Source organism: Xyrauchen texanus, chromosome 36 (genome assembly GCF_025860055.1).
Source record: "Xyrauchen texanus isolate HMW12.3.18 chromosome 36, RBS_HiC_50CHRs, whole genome shotgun sequence".
Classification (NCBI taxonomy): domain Eukaryota; kingdom Metazoa; phylum Chordata; class Actinopteri; order Cypriniformes; family Catostomidae; genus Xyrauchen; species Xyrauchen texanus.
In genome coordinates, this window is record NC_068311.1 from 416,118 (window position 1) to 433,560 (window position 17,443).

Genomic DNA, 17,443 nt, shown 5'->3' on the forward strand with positions numbered 1-17,443 from the left:
AGTTAGACAGACAGATGATAGATAGATAGATAGACAGACAGATAGACAGACAGAAAGACAGACAGAAAGACAGATAGAAAGACAGATAGATAGACAGATAGATAGACAGACAGGCAGACAGACAGATATATATATATAGACAGATAAATAGTTAGACAGACAGATAGACAGACAGAAAGACAGACAGAAAGACAGATAGAAAGACAGATAGATAGACAGATAGACAGACAGAAAGACAGATAGACAGATATATATATATAGACAGATATATAGTTAGACAGACAGATGATAGATAGATAGACAGACAGATAGACAGACAGAAAGACAGATAGACAGACAGACAGACAGCTATACAGACAGGCAGACAGACAGATATATATATATATATAGACAGATAAATAGTTAGACAGACAGAGAGACAGATGACAGACAGACGATAGACAGACAGACAGTTCTTGGGAGGTTATTTCCAGTCATGACAGTACAGCTCATATCCACTTAAATGGAGATAGACCAAAATCTCAAAAACAGTTGGTTAAGATTACGAATAAAGAACATTTCTAATCAGCAATAAAATCTGACAATACTGAAATCTTAAATTGTGATACTTTTTCTGAGATTAAACACAAAAAAACGCATTTTTCCCTGTTTGCGCCTGCGCATAAGCAAGTTGATTGACAAGCGATGTCTGTATCTAAAAGGTGATTGGCTCCTTTAACTGTAAGGCGGGACTTCCTTTCCACATCCGTTCGGTGTTAAAATTTCTCCCAGAAATGTACAGTATGAATTTTTTGTTTGTTTTTTACATTAACGCATGTAAACCTATTCTAGTAGACCCCCAAAATAAAATTAGGAACCTGTAAATCAGCATAATATGGGCGTTTTAATAGAAGTGGCCCATTTCTGCTAAATAATCTTTGTACAAACTCAGTTTAAATTAGCATAACGAGGCGGTACACTGGCGAGGAGACAAGAGGTTGTTCTTTTGAATGGATGTATATGGGGAGATGCTTCATTGCGCTGAACAAACTGCTTTTGTGAGGAAACAGCTCAACACTTAATTATTTGACCGGCTTTCCATTAATCGTCAACATGTTTTACACTAAACAATACTTTTGGAGAGAACTATGTGTGGAGGTTTCTCGGATAAAAGGGCTGTTTTATAAGAGAAGACGCGGACAAGTTTTACGGCAGGTAGGTGTCGGTTTACGGCTTTCCCATTCTTTTGTATGGTGTTCGCAAACAGTGATGTACTGTCGTAAAACGCTAGTTGACCGTTACGCTATCTACAGTTTTAAAAACATCCGTTATACAAAGGGGCCTGTTTGTTCCTGAGAGGCAGCAGATTCCCTAACCCCACCCCACCCTAATCTTAACCATATGGAGCCTGTAAGGCAGGTACCCTGCCAGGAACAACCTGAGGCATCTTTCTCCCTTCGCTAAACGCAGAGGTGGTTTCGCAGGTATAGAAGTTCTCTGGCAGCAGTTCCTGGTGAATGCGGAAGGAATTGTTGTCTGCTGGCGGGTCGGACGTGTAGAAGAGAAGCACACACATCTACAGGAAACAGAGAACAGGCACTCTAACAACAGCATTCATTGTGTACAACTCAACTTTACATACTTTAAAGACAAAATTGTCTCCACAAGTGAGCCCCATTCGATAAACCTCTTTGGCAAAGCATACAATTAATTATGTTTCTTCCAATGTTGTTTTAGTGTTAGAGTTTGGGTTAGCCTGTAGTTCTTATAATTACTTTATATGTGTGTGTGTGTTACAGGATGAGTGTTGGTTTGAATCCTGCTGCTGTTTCTTCACCTGTGGAGGATGTTCAGGGTGATGTCCGCTGGATGTCTCAGGTAAACTGTTACCATGGTCAGAGGTGCACACACCTGGAGGAAGTGTGTCAATGACAAATAAGTCTGTCCGAAATAATGAAAATGAGAAATATTTAAAAAATCTAGTTAAAAACACACGTGTCAAGTCTGTAGAAATGCGATCGTTGTGTGTGTCTATGATGGTTTCATAAATTTTTGAAAAACATTGAAAGAATTTCACATAAGAAATTCTTTCAAGAAAATCCCAAAGGGGGCGCTATATTGCGAAACATGTTTACGCTTAAACGCTAAAGTCTCCGTATACATAAGTCAGGCATCCGAGGTATCATTTTAAAGATTTGTGTCTGAACTTTTCATAGATATCCATCATGTCTGTGTTTATGTTACTTAAAATAATAAAATAGGTCGCATTGAAAATTAGCGCCCCTAGAGGTAAATGGGAATAAATGTATATATGGTAATAAAAGTTCTTCAAATAGCACACAAGTCATATATCAAATAAAAGCTCTCACTCTCAGGAATTTTATTGTATTGCCCTAATACAACAGTTTGAAACATTTTCAAAAGTATCACAAAATGAATTATAATTTAATAATGTATGAAGTCATCAAATCCAAACGTCTCTTTTACGTGTCGATCACTGCTGCTGTAAGTATCTGCTCTTTCCTTTGGCAGTTCGCTAATAAATAAAACATTGTTTACATGTCTGTGAGCTGTGAATAATCCAATGTTATATCATAGATGTCAGAACTAAATATGCAGTCCTGCAGGAAAACATGCTAAACAAATCATCAGAAATATATGTTATCGACTATAGATGATTAAAGGTAATATGTCATGATAGAGGGGAGGATCTCAGCTTTCTAATGACCCCTAGATTGAGCTTGTAGTCCACTCAGAGGCCGAGATATTCACTGAAATAATGAGGGTGTTGCTTGAACTGAACATTAGACTGAATGTCTATGGACGAGCACATCTGTGAGGGGTATAATGTGTTAGAGCGCCCCCTACAGTTCACATCTGTGAGGGGTAAAATGTGTTAGAGCCTCCCTACAGTTCACATCTGTGAGGGGTATAATGTGTTAGAGCGCCCCTACAGTTCACATCTGTGAGGGGTATAATGTGTTAGAGCCCCCTACAGTTCACATCTGTGAGGGGTATAATGTGTTAGAGCGCCCCTACAGTTCACATCTGTGAGGGGTAAAATGTGTTAGAGCGCCCCTACAGTTCACATCTGTGAGGGGTATAATGTGTTAGAGCTCCCCTACAGTTCACATCTGTGAGGGGTATAATGTGTTAGAGCGCCCCTACAGTTCACATCTGTGAGGGGTATAATGTGTTAGAGCCCCCTACAGTTCACATCTGTGAGGGGTAAAATGTGTTAGAGCCCCTTACAGTTCACATCTGTGAGGGGTATAATGTGTTAGAGCTCCCTATAGTTCACATCTGTGAGGGGTAAAATGTGTTAGAGCCCCCTACAGTTCACATCTGTGAGGGGTATAATGTGTTAGAGCGCCCCTACAGTTCACATCTGTGAGGGGTATAATGTGTTAGAGCCCCCTACAGTTCACATCTGTGAGGGGTATAATGTGTTAGAGCCCCCTACAGTTCACATCTGTGAGGGGTAAAATGTGTTAGAGCCCCCTACAGTTCACATCTGTGAGGGGTATAATGTGTTAGAGCTCCCTACAGTTCACATCTGTGAGGGGTATAATGTGTTAGAGCCCCCTACAGTTCACATCTGTGAGGGGTAAAATGTGTTAGAGCTCCCTACAGTTCACATCTGTGAGGGGTATAATGTGTTAGAGCCCCCTACAGTTCACATCTGTGAGGGGTATAATGTGTTAGAGCCCTCTACAGTTCACATCTGTGAGGGGTATAATGTGTTAGAGCCCCCTACAGTTCACATCTGTGAGGGGTAAAATGTGTTAGAGCCCCCTACAGTTCACATCTGTGAGGGGTATAATGTGTTAGAGCCCCCTACAGTTCACATCTGTGAGGGGTAAAATGTGTTAGAGCCCCCTACAGTTCACATCTGTGAGGGGTATAATGTGTTAGAGCCCCCTACAGTTCACATCTGTGAGGGGTATAATGTGTTAGAGCCCCCTACAGTTCACATCTGTGAGGGGTATAATGTGTTAGAGCCCCCTACAGTTCACATCTGTGAGGGGTATAATGTGTTAGAGCCCCCTACAGTTCACATCTGTGAGGGGTATAATGTGTTAGAGCGCCCCCTACAGTTCACATCTGTGAGGGGTAAAGTGTGTTAGAGCGCCCCCTACAGTTCACATCTGTGAGGGGTAAAATGTGTTAGAGCGCCCCCTACAGTTCACATCTGTGTATTGTGATGGAAGGTGATAGTGAGAAAAAAAATGTGTTCTAGTGTTTTCTGCCACTTAGTGGAATAATATGAGACTTTTCAAAGCGAGGTAGAGTGAACAGATCCAGACATTTCTGTTTATCATAAGATTATAAGTCTATTTTTGAAGGGGTTCTCTGAAAAATGAGACTCAATTTTTGCATTTAGTCCACAGTATGTGTGAATGATGAGCTTTTAAATTTGAGTGTGAAGAATTGCTTGTGGCAGCACAAAAATGCACCAGAGTTTAAGGTGCAGTAACTTTAGTGTTTGAGTCAGCTTGGACTGACAGTGACACCTAGTGGTGTGGATGCAGCATCATTTAAAATCAATAGTTTCAGTTTCAGATGTCACTGTAGAAATGTAGTATTCACAGTCAGTCATGATTACTTTAATCAACGAGTGAACGTGTCCAATAACAGGACGGTTACTGAGATTTAAGCCAGTAGTATTTGAGTGGTCATGTGATTCCAACATGGCCGCCCCCATGAGGAGACCCTCTCCATGTAGAATAAAACAGCTTTTATAAGAATACTGATGAGACTGGAGACTTCATTTTAATATGAGTGATCATGATTTTATATGTTACAGTTCATGTCTTTCGGAGATCAACTTTTTAAATAGGAAAAAATTACTGAGTGCAGCTTTAAAAGATCAGATCATTTTGAAAACTTCACACAGTCATGAGGGTTTAAAGAGGTTCTCCGTGTTTTATAAATATTAATAATAAAAGATTATTCCGCACTAACTTTTCAAGAATTTCAGCTTTTCGTGAGCGTTTATATTTTATTGTCTCTGTACGGTTACACCACATGACAGGAAGTGTTCAGTGTGTTTTATTATTGAAACGCTGAAGAGTGTGTGTGTGTGTTTCAGCATGAGCACTTTGTGCTGGACTGTAAGGACGCAGAGCCAGACGTGTGGTTTATTGGGGACTCAATGATTCAACTGATGCAACAACACGAGGTAAAACAAGATATAGTTTTCAGTATCCATTATACATTAATTTCTAGTTATTTTAATCTCGTTTATTTCTATGTCTTGTCTTTGTACCTGTACTTAAGATTATAACTAGTGTTAGTGTACTTGCTAACCAAGTGGACAAAAGTGTCAGTGAAGTGCTTGAGATTAAATATGAGACAATACAAAGAAAAACCAAACGTGGCATGGCCAGAGTACGTGTCCACAAAACGTGGCATGGCCAGAGTACGTGTCCACAAAACATGGCATGGCCAGAGTGCGTGTCCACAAAACGTGGCATGGCCAGAGTGGGTGTCCACAAAACGTGGCATGGCCAGAGTGCGTGTCCACAAAACGTGGCATGGCCAGAGTGGGTGTCCACAAAACGTGGCATGGCCAGAGTACGTGTCCACAAAACGTGGCATGGCCAGAGTGCGTGTCCACAAAACGTGGCATGGCCAGAGTGCGTGTCCACAAAGCGTGGCATGGCCAGAGTGCGTGTCCACAAAACGTGGCATGGCCAGAGTGCGTGTCCACAAAACGTGGCGCGGCCAGAGTGCGTGTCCACAAAGCGTGGCGCGGCCAGAGTGCGTGTCCACAAAGCGTGGCATGGCCAGAATGTGTGTCCACAAAACATGGCATGGCCAGAGTGCGTGTCCACAAAACGTGGCATGGCCAGAGTGGGTGTCCACAAAACGTGGCATGGCCAGAGTGCGTGTCCACAAAGCGTGGCATGGCCAGAGTGCGTGTCCACAAAGCGTGGCATGGCCAGAGTGCGTGTCCACAAAGCGTGGCATGGCCAGAGTGCGTGTCCACAAAGCGTGGCATGGCCAGAGTGCGTGTCCACAAAACGTGGCGCGGCCAGAGTGCGTGTCCACAAAGCGTGGCGCGGCCAGAGTGCGTGTCCACAAAACGTGGCATGGCCAGAGTGCGTGTCCACAAAGCGTGGCATGGCCAGAGTGCGTGTCCACAAAACGTGGCATGGCCAGAGTGCGTGTCCACAAAACGTGGCGCGGCCAGAGTGCGTGTCCACAAAGCGTGGCATGGCCAGAGTGCGTGTCCACAAAACGTGGCATGGCCAGAATGCGTGTCCACAAAACGTGGCATGGCCAGAGTGCGTGTCCATAAAGCGTGGCATGGCCAGAGTACATGACCAGGGTACAGTACATACACTGTTGGACATTGCTAGTAGACTAATTAAATAAACTTGTGAGACTGTGTAAAGTGTCTGAAGTTGAAGAAACACTGACTGCTTTTAGTGTGTTATTGAGTGTGTTTCTCCTGCGGTTGTCTCAGGTGTGGAAAAATCTCTTCTCTCCTCTGCACGCGCTCAACTTTGGTTTGGCGGGAGACACGACCTGTAATGTTCTCTGGAGGATCCAGAACGGAGAACTTCAGAACATTCAACCGAAGGTACAGAAGAGCACAGGATATTACATCACAAACAACAGAATAGTGTTGAGCTATGATGTATGTGTGTTGCCCTCAGGTGGTGGTTATCTGGGTTGGCACCAATAATCATCAGCACACAGCAGAGCAGGTGGCAGGGGGAGTGATGGCCATCACAGAGTTCATCATGTCACAACTCCCTCACGCCAAAATCATCATACTGGTATGACTGAACAGAAGTGTGTGTGTGTGTGCAAACTGTATGTTACCTCCTCTGTTAAAGACAGCACACTCACACTTTCTCTACCTTGTTGTCAGGGTCTTCTGCCTCGTGGCGAATATCCGAACCCTTTACGCGAGAAGAACGCTGAGGTGAATGTGTTACTGCGCGCACATGTATCACAGCTCAGCCCTGTTCACTTCCTGGATCTCAGCTCGGAGTTCATCCAATCAGACGGATCCATTTCTAAACAAGACATGTTTGACTTCCTTCATCTGACGGCCGCTGGATATGAAACTCTCGCCAAACCCCTGTACGACCTCCTGCTGGAGATACTGGACGAAAAACCGTGTTAGGCACACAGAGACTTGACAACATGTTTATTTCATATTTCACAAAATCATCTTTCTCTTGATTCAGATTTCAAAGGTGCATAATTGGCATGATTGCTATAAACATAATATTACCAAATCATCAATACCAATCAGTGAATAGGCGATGGGTTGTGTGTGCGTGTGTATTTAATGTCAGCCCCAGGCATCGGTGTCTCTCTTTCTCCATAAGTTCTTACAGTAACCCATAAACATTAGCATATCACTGTTAAATGTCTTTATTACTTTAAAAAATGTCATATAAGAGCTTTTGAATAACAGAAATGTTCTAGAATCAGTTTTCCTTTAGCTCATGTGAAATCATAGCGTTCATCTTTGAACATTGTATATATTTATATAGCGGAAATGTATAATTAACCCCTCTGTTGTGTTTCGGTCATTTTGACCTGGATGACTTTACTTTTTTATCTCTTTTTTTGATGGAATAAAATTCCTTGAATTTGTTCACATGTTGTATCTGAAAACACACCAAGAAAATGGACCATTTTATTTACATTTCTTTGGTTTTATTTCACTTTGTTATACTTGTGTTCCCGGTCAGAAATAACCTGCCAGTGGATGAGTGGATGAGACTACAATATACTGAAATATGAAGTGTTCAGGAGAATCACAGTCCTTTAGATGAGCACATATGTGTGTTTGCACACATACATTCACAAATTTGAATCCAGGTTGTGCTGAGTGACTCCAGTCAGGTCTCCTTAGCAACCAAAGTGGCCCGGTTGCTAGGGAGGGTAGAGTCACATGGGGTAACCTCCTCGTGGTGGTGATTAGTGGTTCTCTCAATGGGGCGTGTGGTGAGTTGTGTGTGGATCATGGAGAGTAGCATGAGTCTCCACATGCTGTGAGTCTCCGCGGTGTCATGCACAAGGAGTCATGTGATCAGATGCGAACGCAACTGAGACTCGTCCTCCACCACCCGGATTGAGGTGAGTAACGGCGCCACCACGAGGACTTACTAAGTAGTGTGAATTGGGCATTCCAGATTGCGGAGAAAAAAAAGATCTCATCATATGTTGTATTTGGGCTCGTTTGAATCAGGATATTCTGCTGTAAGTTACAATATGTAATTGTTTATGTTTATATGTATGTTTCAGGAAGTAATAATGAAAAACGTGACAAGAAATACTCCTGTATATTATATTTGTGTGTGTCTGTGGGAATTGTGTACACTAATACTCACTACAGTTGAGTGAAACAAATGTAATCATTGCATTTAATAATGGATAGCTTTCCAAGGATATATAACACATGGATATTTAATCTTTTTATGTTTTTACCAACTGTGAATATAATTGTTCTGACAATAAATTGGCTAATTATGAGGGCAAAACAGTGCTTATTTGGCAGCATATTAAAAAGCATTATTTAAGAACTGGCAACATATAAATTAAGCTTTATAAGTCCAGATTCTAAGCTTTAAAATGACACATATATTGTATAGATCATGTAAGTGGTAATTATTTGTAAATGTTTTCCGCAGGGAGTGTCCCCTACTAGCCCGCGATCAGCTCAGTTAAATTAATCCTATATATATATATATATATATATATATATATATATATATATATATATATATATATAATTGGCAAAAATATCTAATGCAATATCTTGTGAAAATATATGCAATGTGAGAGATTTATTAACAATCTGTCATTTCTGATTGGAAATACAACAGGTGTTAAACGCAACACAATCATAAACAAACAGTTGATGGACTGTCAAAGTGGCCAATCATATCTCATTCTGTGTTCACCCCTGTGCCGCTATTGGCTGTTGAACTGCTTAGTCCCGCCTTACGATCTGATTGCGGTTCCTGAGGCAGCTGCTGTGCCTTTTTTTTAACTGAAAATAAAATATTTTTGTAAACAGGTTTATGGTTAATAAACATTAATGTGTGATTGTTACACGCTGGTACTGTTTGAACAGCACTGCAGCTCACACACATTTGTATCAACAAAGGACGGCGACAATCACTGTGAACGTGTGTGTATTATGAACGTTTTGTATGACGAAGTCAGTGTAAATGTGTTTGGAATACGCGTGTATATAATGAGCTCTATATAACATTTAGTTCGTTTATGTGTTGTGTACGCGAGTGCGGCTCATGTGACGCGAGCGTGATGACGTCACAACGGTGCGGCGTCCCGTCAGTATCAACACAACAGCGGATCAGTACTGACACACTTTACACATATACATTACATTTACATTAGATTCATCTCAGATTGTGTATGATTGTAAGAGCTGCTGTGTGTTGTTATGTGTTTGTATCGGATTAGATGGATGTATAGCGGATAAAAACACCATCAAGCTCAGCGCGAGACACGGTCAGTCTGTACATTTATCTGCAGTTTCTGTTTATACATCTCATTATACTATACATTCTGATTATATTAAACATATATACTGATATGTGTATGTGTGCATACAGCCAAACCTGAGTGTGTGTGTGTGTGAGAATGTTTATATGTTTGATGCATGTAGCATGTAATTTTGACACCTGTGTGTGTGTGTGTGTGTGTGTGTGCGCGCATTCACATACATGTTTATATGAATGTTATTAGTCTGCAACGCCAGCGCCTCCTTATTTAAATGTTTACCATCTGATAACAAAAATACTAGTTTGTTTGATATAAATCTGTTCATTTGATGTAACTATGGTAACGAGGGGCCTATGGTATGGCACCTATAGTATGATATTATGTAGGAACTGTGGTAAATACTGACGAGCACTGACTGTGTTTTCTTCCTTCAGACTCTGATGACGGATCCAGTATGCTGGAGTTCTGCTGCGGTTTTGTGCAGTCCGGCCCGGGCTGCCTGGTCCTGATGCTGGTGTTGTGGGGTCCAGTGGCAGGCGGCACGAATGTCGTCATCCAGAAAGACGCGCAGTTTAATGTGACGTATTACGACACAGTCACCAGTGACAACCAGACAATCTACTCCTACAACCACACCGTCTCCAGAAACAAGGCACAAGACCATCATAACCAGCTTCCACTACTTCATTAACACTCAGATGTACCATCACAACAACTCTCTCTCTCTCTCTCTCAGACGGAGGGCGTGCGGGTTTCAGTGGAGTTGTTGTCAGAGAGCGCTCAGAGTCCGGTTCTGTTCGTGGTCCGTCAGAAACAGGCGGTTCTGTCGTTTCAGGTTCCCCTCATCCTCCGAGGCCTGTAAGTACACTTGTTGCCTAGCAACCTCCTATCCCATAATAACCCCCGCCACATTCACAGAGGGGCTGGTGTTGAGTTCGGCTTGTGTCTGTAATGGCGTCAGACTTTATCAGTTTATGATGCTGTAATGTGCCTAAATCATCCTTTGGGGTGGAACTACTTGTCTAGGTAGAAGAACATGTGCTTCTGTTGATGTAATTCCTGTGGATGGAGTTTAATCCATGTAAACAGTGATTTATGAGTAGTTATGTCACGTCTCTTAACCCGAGCTGAAAAACAGGATATATCCTGTACAATCAGGGTTGGAATATGATCACACCAGTCTTGCGCTAATGTCAGCATGAAACGGCATTCACAAGCCATTTATATCTATATTCCATAATGGGACATTATTCTGTATTAATACAGTGTGAAAGTTCTGAGGGTGTTTTTAAAGATTTATTTGTTCAGTGAAATCCACAAAATCTAAGTTATATAGCTTATAGTAAAGGTTGTTTTTCTGATTTGACATTGTATATCTCTGGGTGTAAATAAAGTGGCTCTGAAAAACAATCATGTCGACTGTATCTGAGAATAATATTGTGATGATACGACAAAGCGATCAAAAGTTCCAACATTACAAATATAATGTATCATAGTGTCCAAAAACATCTCCAAACAAATAAAAGATAATAATTGTACATAAGAACTAATTACACATGCAAACACAACAATGACTAAAGGTTTGCATAGCATGCACACATGATTTTAGTCATGAGATTTCACAGAATGAGTTTCATTCTGTGTCATTTGAGTCATCATTGAGTCTGTGTCGTGTATTTGGCGCCATCTCCTGGTGGTCATATGTAACATTGTGCTTCATGTGGATTATCTAATGATCTATACATCTGATTATCTTGTGTGTGGACTCGTTTGAAAGATAATCACAGACTCTAAATAATTATATGTGAGATTTTATGTTCTGTTTATGTTTCATGAAGTTATAAGCGAAAACGCGGCATATAAGCAACCCAAAGACATATATTTAGCTGTTACTCGCTATATTTTTATCTGTGAGTAAAACAAATATTCTGGTTGTATTTTACTCTTTGAGATCTTTCCAACAACATATGACACATGAATATTTGATCAGTTTGATATTTTTACTGATTACAAAAATATGAGCATTGCACAATTATTAAAAATAATCACAACGGAGTCACATGGTGCCATGCAAGGTTCAAGTCAAGTCAAGTCAAGTGGTTTTTATTGTCGTTTCAACCATATACAGTTAGTACAGTACACAGCAAAACGAGACAACGTTCCTCCAGGACCATGGTGCTACATAAAAACAACAAAGGACCAACATAGGACCACATGAGACTACACAACGAAATAAAATACCTATATAAACTACCTATATATACCTATATAAAGTGCACGTGCAAACATATGCAAAAAGTACAGGACAGTACAACAAATTACTGACAATGAACAGGACAATAGACAGTGCAGCGGTGACCAGTACTCAGTAGTGCAAAAAGATGACAGTTTCTAAAAATGTAAACATAACATACTATGAGATAGTGTTCTATGCACACAGCAGTTATTGAGGTAGCAGACAGTTATAAAGTGACAGTAATTAAAGTGCAACTCAGGACACGTGCGTGTCAAACCAGTCTCTGAGTATTGAGGAGTCTGATGGCTTGGGGAAGAAGCTGTTACACAGTCTGGCCGTGAGGGCCCGAATGCTTCGGTACCTCTTGCCAGACGGGAGGAGGGTAAAGAGTTTGTGTGAGGGGTGTGTGGGGTCAGTCCACAATGCTGGTTGCTTTATGGATACAGTGTTTTTTGTAAATGTCTTTCATGGAGGGAAGAGAGACCCCAATGATCTTCTCAGCTGTCCTCACTATCCTCTGCAGGGCTTTGCGGTCCGAAACGGTGCAAGTCCCAAACCAGGCAGTGATGCAGCTGCTCAGGATGCTCTCAATAGTCCCTCTATAGAATGTAGTGAGGATGGGGGTTGGGAGATGTGCTTTCCTCAGCCTTCGAAGAAAGTAGAGACGCTGCTGGGCTTTCTTGGTGATAGAGCTGGTGTTGAGGGACCAGGTGAGGTTCTCTGCCAGGTGAACACCAAGGAATTTGGTGCTCTTGACGATCTCCACAGAGGAGCCGTCGATGTTCAGCGGAGTGTGTTCACCTTGTGCTCTCCTAAAGTCAACAACCATCTCTTTTGTTTTGTCGACATTCAGGGACAGGTTGTTGGCTCTACACCAGTTCGTCAGCCGCTGCACCTCCTCTCTGTATGCTGACTCGTCGTTCTTGCTGATGAGACCCACCACGGTCGTGGTCATCGGCGAACTTGATGATGTGATTCGAGCTGTGCATTGCTGCACAGTCGTGAGTCAGCAGAGTGAACAGCAGTGGACTGAGCACACAGCCCTGGGGGCCCCAGTGCTCAGTGTGGTGGTGGTGGAGATGCTGTTCCCGATCCGGACTGACTGAGGTCTCCCAGTCAGGAAGTCCAGGATCCAGTTGCAGAGGGAGGTGTCCAGGCCCAGCAGGTTCAGCTTTCCAATCAGGTGCTGGGGAATGATTGTGTTGAATGCTGAGCTGAAATCTATGAACAGCATTCGAACGTATGAGTCCTTATTGTCTAGGTGGGTGAGGGCCAGATGGAGGGTTGTGGTGATGGCATCGTCCGTTGAACGGTTTGAACGATACGCAAACTGCAGTGGGTCTAGTGAGGGGGCAGCTGGGTCTTAATCTGCCTCATGACGAGCCTCTCGAAGCACTTCATGATGATGGGTGTAAGTGCGACGGGACGGTAGTCGTTGAGGCAGGACACTGAAGACTTCTTTGGCATGGGGATGATGGTGGTGGCCTTGAAGCACGTTGGAACAATGGCGCTGCTCAGAGAGATGTTGAAGATGTCGGTAAGAACATCTGCTAGCTGGTCTGCACATCCTCTGAGCACTCTGCCAGGAATGTTGTCTGGTTCAGCAGCCTTCCGTGGGTTGACTCTACGTAGAGTTTTCCTCACATCTGCCGTGGTAAGACAGAGCACCTGGTCGTTGGGAGGAGGGTTGGACTTCCTCGCCATCACGTCGTTCTGCACTTCAAACCGAGCGTAGAAGTCGGTCAGCGCATCTGGAAGGGAGGCATCTTTTTCACAGGCAACCTTTGTTGTCCTGTAGTTGGTGATGGCCTGGATGCCCTGCCACATGCGCCGCGTGTCACCGCTGTCCTGGAAGTGACTGTGGATTCTCTGGGCGTATGCGCGCTTTGCCTCTCTGATTGCCCGTGACAGTTTGGCCCTAGCTGTTCTTAGGGCTGCCTTATCGCCTGCTCTGAAGGCGGAGTCTCGGACCTCAGCAGCGTGCGCACCTCCAAGCAGTCATCCACGGCTTCTGGTTGGAGCGTGTGGTGATGGTCTTGGAGAAAGTGACATCATCAATGCACTTGCTGATGTAGCTGGTCCTGATGCTGTGTATTCCTCCAAGTTGGTAGAATCGCCATATGTTGCAGCCTCCCTGAACATGTGCCAGTCAGTACACTCAAAACAGTCCTGAAGAGCAGAGATGGCTCCTGCTGGCCAGGTTTTCACCTGCTTCTGAAGCGGTTTTGTGCGCCTGACTAGCGGTCTGTATGCTGGAATTAACATAACAGAGATGTGGTCTGAGTAGCCGAGGTGGGGCGGGGCTCCGCCCGGCAGCGCCTGGGATGTTTGTGTAAACAAGATCAAGCGCGTCAGCCCCTCTCGTTGCAAAGTCCACATACTGATGGAATTTAGGGAGCACTGTCTTGAGATTTGCATGGTTGAAATCTCCGGCAACAATAAACAGTCCGTCGGGGTGAGCGTTCTGCAGTTTGCTCATAGCCCCATACAGTTCACAGAGCGCTTCCTTAGCGTTAGCTTGGGGAATGTAAACTCTGGTTATGCAAACAGTGGTGAATTCCCGTGGTAGATAAAAAGGTCTGCATCTAACAGTCACAAGCTCCAACAGAGATGAACAGTAACTAGAGACTAGCATAGAGTTCTTGCACCATTCCGTGTTGATGTAAACACACAAGCCACCACCGCGAGTCTTACCGCAGAGAGCTGTATTTCTGTCGGCATCGAAACGAGGCGAGCCCGTCTAGCTGAATAGCGGCATCCGGAACTCTGTCACTGAGCCACGCCTCCGTGAAAACAAAGACGCAGCAGTCTCTAAACTCACGCTGCGTAGCCTGCTGGAGTCGGATATAGTCCAGTTTATTGTCCAGGGAGCAAACATTTGAGAGCAGGATAGACGGGAGAGCCGGCCGGCTAGGGTTTGTTTTTAGCCTAGCATGGACCCCGCCCTCTTTCCGCGCTTCCGCTTTCGACACCGCTTACGACGTCCTCTCCCCCGGCCACCGGCATCAGGCGACGCCGAGGGCTGGAGGCCTGGTCTCCGCAGCAAGCCGAGTACGCGTAGCGCCTCCTGCAGGTCATCATGCAGCTTGGTTTTTGCATGAGTCTTATATTTGAGTAGTGTCTGGCGATGGTAGACACGAACACTGGTTGCTCCGATGTCCATGTGTTGCAAAAGTCGGGCTTTTTTAACAAAAATAGCACCATTGTGGATCCGGAGTGGCCGCAGCGTGCTACCGCGCCGCCATCTTGTTTTTCACAGCGTGTGAACAGCGTGTAAACAGCGTGATCTGCACACTTTGCTAGTTTTAACCAGTGAGATTCAATACACCCTGATTCTTAACTGTTCTATGATGACAATATGGCAAAGAATTCAAAACCCTCGGACTCTGGAGACATTACAGGACACTTACGTGCTCAAGCTGACCCCCCTGACAGGGCCGCAGACCGGGAACTCTGTTTGGACGGTGCGGCGACTTGGAGGATTCTTGCTGTAATATGTCAATCGATCACTGCCATGGAGACAAAATTCTCTGAGTCGGTTCCAAGAATTGGGAAGTTCAAGAAACGGATCTATTATCTGGAGTCATCGGAGAGGGAATTAGCTGCTAATCTGCTAGCAACCAAGACGGACTTGAAGATCGTTTTGGGAAAAGTTGGAAGACATTGAGAATTGTAACCAGAGAAGCAACGTCCAAATTGTTGGAATTCCTGAGCATGAGGAATGCCAAGATATGGGGAAATTCCTAGACGAGCTCTTCCCGAGTATGCTCGACATAACAGGCCATAAGCTGGAAATCGAGCGAACTCGCAGGGTCCCGTCTCGGCGATCCGCGGAGCGAGAAAGGCCCCGATCAATTCTAGCCAAATTTCTGAGATTGTCCGACAAAGATCTCGTGTTACGCGAGGCGAGGAGCAAAGGAAAGCTCTCTTGGAAGAACCACAGCATTTTCTTGTTCACAGACTTTGCGAATTCATCAAGAGTGAAACATAATCGATTCGAGGAATGCAAGAAACTCTTAACGGAAGGTCACTTTTGCACTGATGTTCCCAGCCAAACTGAGAATAGATACTAAGGATGGCCGAAAAATCAATAGAATGAGTCAGTCGTTGTGTGATGCTCTCGATGCAGCCGAGTGGACCTGACTCACTGAACATTCACTTGACTGTCTGAGGAAACTGAACACCCTTTTTTTGTTGTTGTGCTGATTCCGCTAATGGCTAAAGTTTGTTTTGTGGAGGAACACACCATTGGGACAGTTATGTGGATGATTCTACACGTCTCACAAAATGTGGATAGAAGTACTGGACTTGAGCAATCCGACGGCAAAGTTGTCACGGGGCTTCTCGTATGCGTCCATGGACTGTTTGAGTTTAGAGGGATGGATGCCAGTTGGCGCTGTCGTGTCGCGGGGTTAATGTGCACGTTTTTCTTTTTCCTTTTGTTTTGGAGGAAGTTTGGGGTTTGATTGTTGCACTAATGTTGGAATGTGGTCTTAATAATTCTGTTTTTGACACAATCTGTTTTTTCTAATATGTCAGATGTTAATATGAGTGGATTGTCTCTCTCTGTGTGGAGTGTGAATGGGTTGGGCACCCCATAAAAACAAGGAAGGTTATTTATATTATTAAACGTAAGAAATATGATATAGTGTTTCTTCAAGAAACACAACTTTCCCCGCAGGAAGCTGAAAGATTTGGGCAGATATGGGGTGGACATGTGTCTTTAGTGCTGGCTCGAGTAAGAGCAGGGGAGTCATTACATTGATAAATAAACATCCATCCATCCATCCATCGTCAACCGCTTATCCTGTGTACAGGGTCGCGGGGGGCTGGAGCCTATCCCAGCTAACATTGGGCGAAAGGCGGGGGACACCCTGGACAGGTCGCCAGTCCATCACAGGATAAATAAACATCTACAATTCAAATGTCTCAAACAGATTAAAGATTAATTAGAGTCATTATTGTTTTAGCAGAAAATCAGGGACAAATGTCTAATATTTACGCACCTAACGCTGATGATCAGGGCTGTTTTATAGATCTTGAAGGGATGTTGCAAGCCACTGAAACCCATCATGATATAATATTGGGAGGAGACTTTAATCGATTGATGGAATCAGTTCTTGATCATAGTGAAGCTAAAGTGTGTAAGACCCCCAGAGCAACATGGACACTTCACAGGATGTGTACAAATCTTGTTCTTGCAGATATTTGGAGACTTTTGAACCCATATGGTAGTGACTATACATTCTTTTCATCAGTCCGTAAGGTTTATTCTAAAGTCCCTCATTTCATCTGTTGATCGCTCAATTGGAAACATCTTAATCTCAGATCACGCTCTGGTAGTAGTTGGTACTTTAATGTTTCCCTTTTGCAAAATCCTGATTCCCAACAAATGTTAAAGGCTGAAATCAGTGTCTATATGGAGATCAACTGGTCCTCAGTATCCTCTGTGGGCGTGGCTTGGGAGGCACTTAAGGCAGTTCTTAGGGGTCGGATCATACAGCACACCCTCAAACACACACACACACTCTCACACACACACACACACACCTGTTCAAAACACACATGACAGATGTAAATTATGTAAATCAAAGGTTCTACTGTTTAAAGGGGGTGTGACGAGAGCAAAAGTTCCTGCATAAATTATTCTAATTAGGGCTTGAAAGAGTAAATTGTGACATTTGATCAGCTGACAGTTCCTCACATATCAACAGTTCATGAGAGTCA

The 17,443-nt window shown here is 43.5% G+C and overlaps 2 protein-coding genes across 4 annotated transcripts in view; both read left to right on the forward strand.

The window, feature by feature from the left end:
• Positions 1-1,379: 1,379 nt before the first annotated feature.
• LOC127629982 (platelet-activating factor acetylhydrolase IB subunit alpha2-like) lies at positions 1,380-8,499 on the forward strand. The gene is made up of 6 exons (XM_052107334.1): positions 1,380-1,646; positions 1,779-1,857; positions 5,072-5,161; positions 6,452-6,568; positions 6,645-6,767; positions 6,863-8,499. Exons 2-6 carry the CDS (start codon positions 1,780-1,782, stop codon positions 7,118-7,120), a joined length of 666 nt encoding a protein of 221 aa, XP_051963294.1. The 5' UTR covers positions 1,380-1,646; position 1,779; the 3' UTR covers positions 7,121-8,499.
• Positions 8,500-9,264: 765 nt separating this feature from the next.
• LOC127629774 (SID1 transmembrane family member 2-like) overlaps positions 9,265-17,443 on the forward strand; it is a 44,792-nt gene continuing 36,613 nt past the window's right edge. For all 3 annotated transcript variants that reach the window (XR_007968799.1, XR_007968800.1, XM_052107011.1), the window contains exons 1-4: positions 9,265-9,331; positions 9,439-9,486; positions 9,915-10,132; positions 10,217-10,338. Coding sequence is in view for 1 of the 3 variants with exons in the window: in XM_052107011.1 (XP_051962971.1) it covers positions 9,280-9,331; positions 9,439-9,486; positions 9,915-10,132; positions 10,217-10,338 (440 nt within the window). In the remaining 2 variants the exon portion in view is untranslated. The remainder of the gene's footprint in view (positions 9,332-9,438; positions 9,487-9,914; positions 10,133-10,216; positions 10,339-17,443) is intronic.

Bases quoted from the DNA above. Each gene is read 5' to 3' on its own strand.
- LOC127629982 (XM_052107334.1), top strand. From the start codon at position 1,780: ATGAGTGTTGGTTTGAATCCTGCTGCTGTTTCTTCACCTGTGGAGGAT. The intron at 5,162-6,451 runs GTAAAACAAGAT...CGGTTGTCTCAG, and splicing joins AACTGATGCAACAACACGAG to GTGTGGAAAAATCTCTTCTC. The intron at 6,569-6,644 runs GTACAGAAGAGC...TGTTGCCCTCAG, and splicing joins TTCAGAACATTCAACCGAAG to GTGGTGGTTATCTGGGTTGG.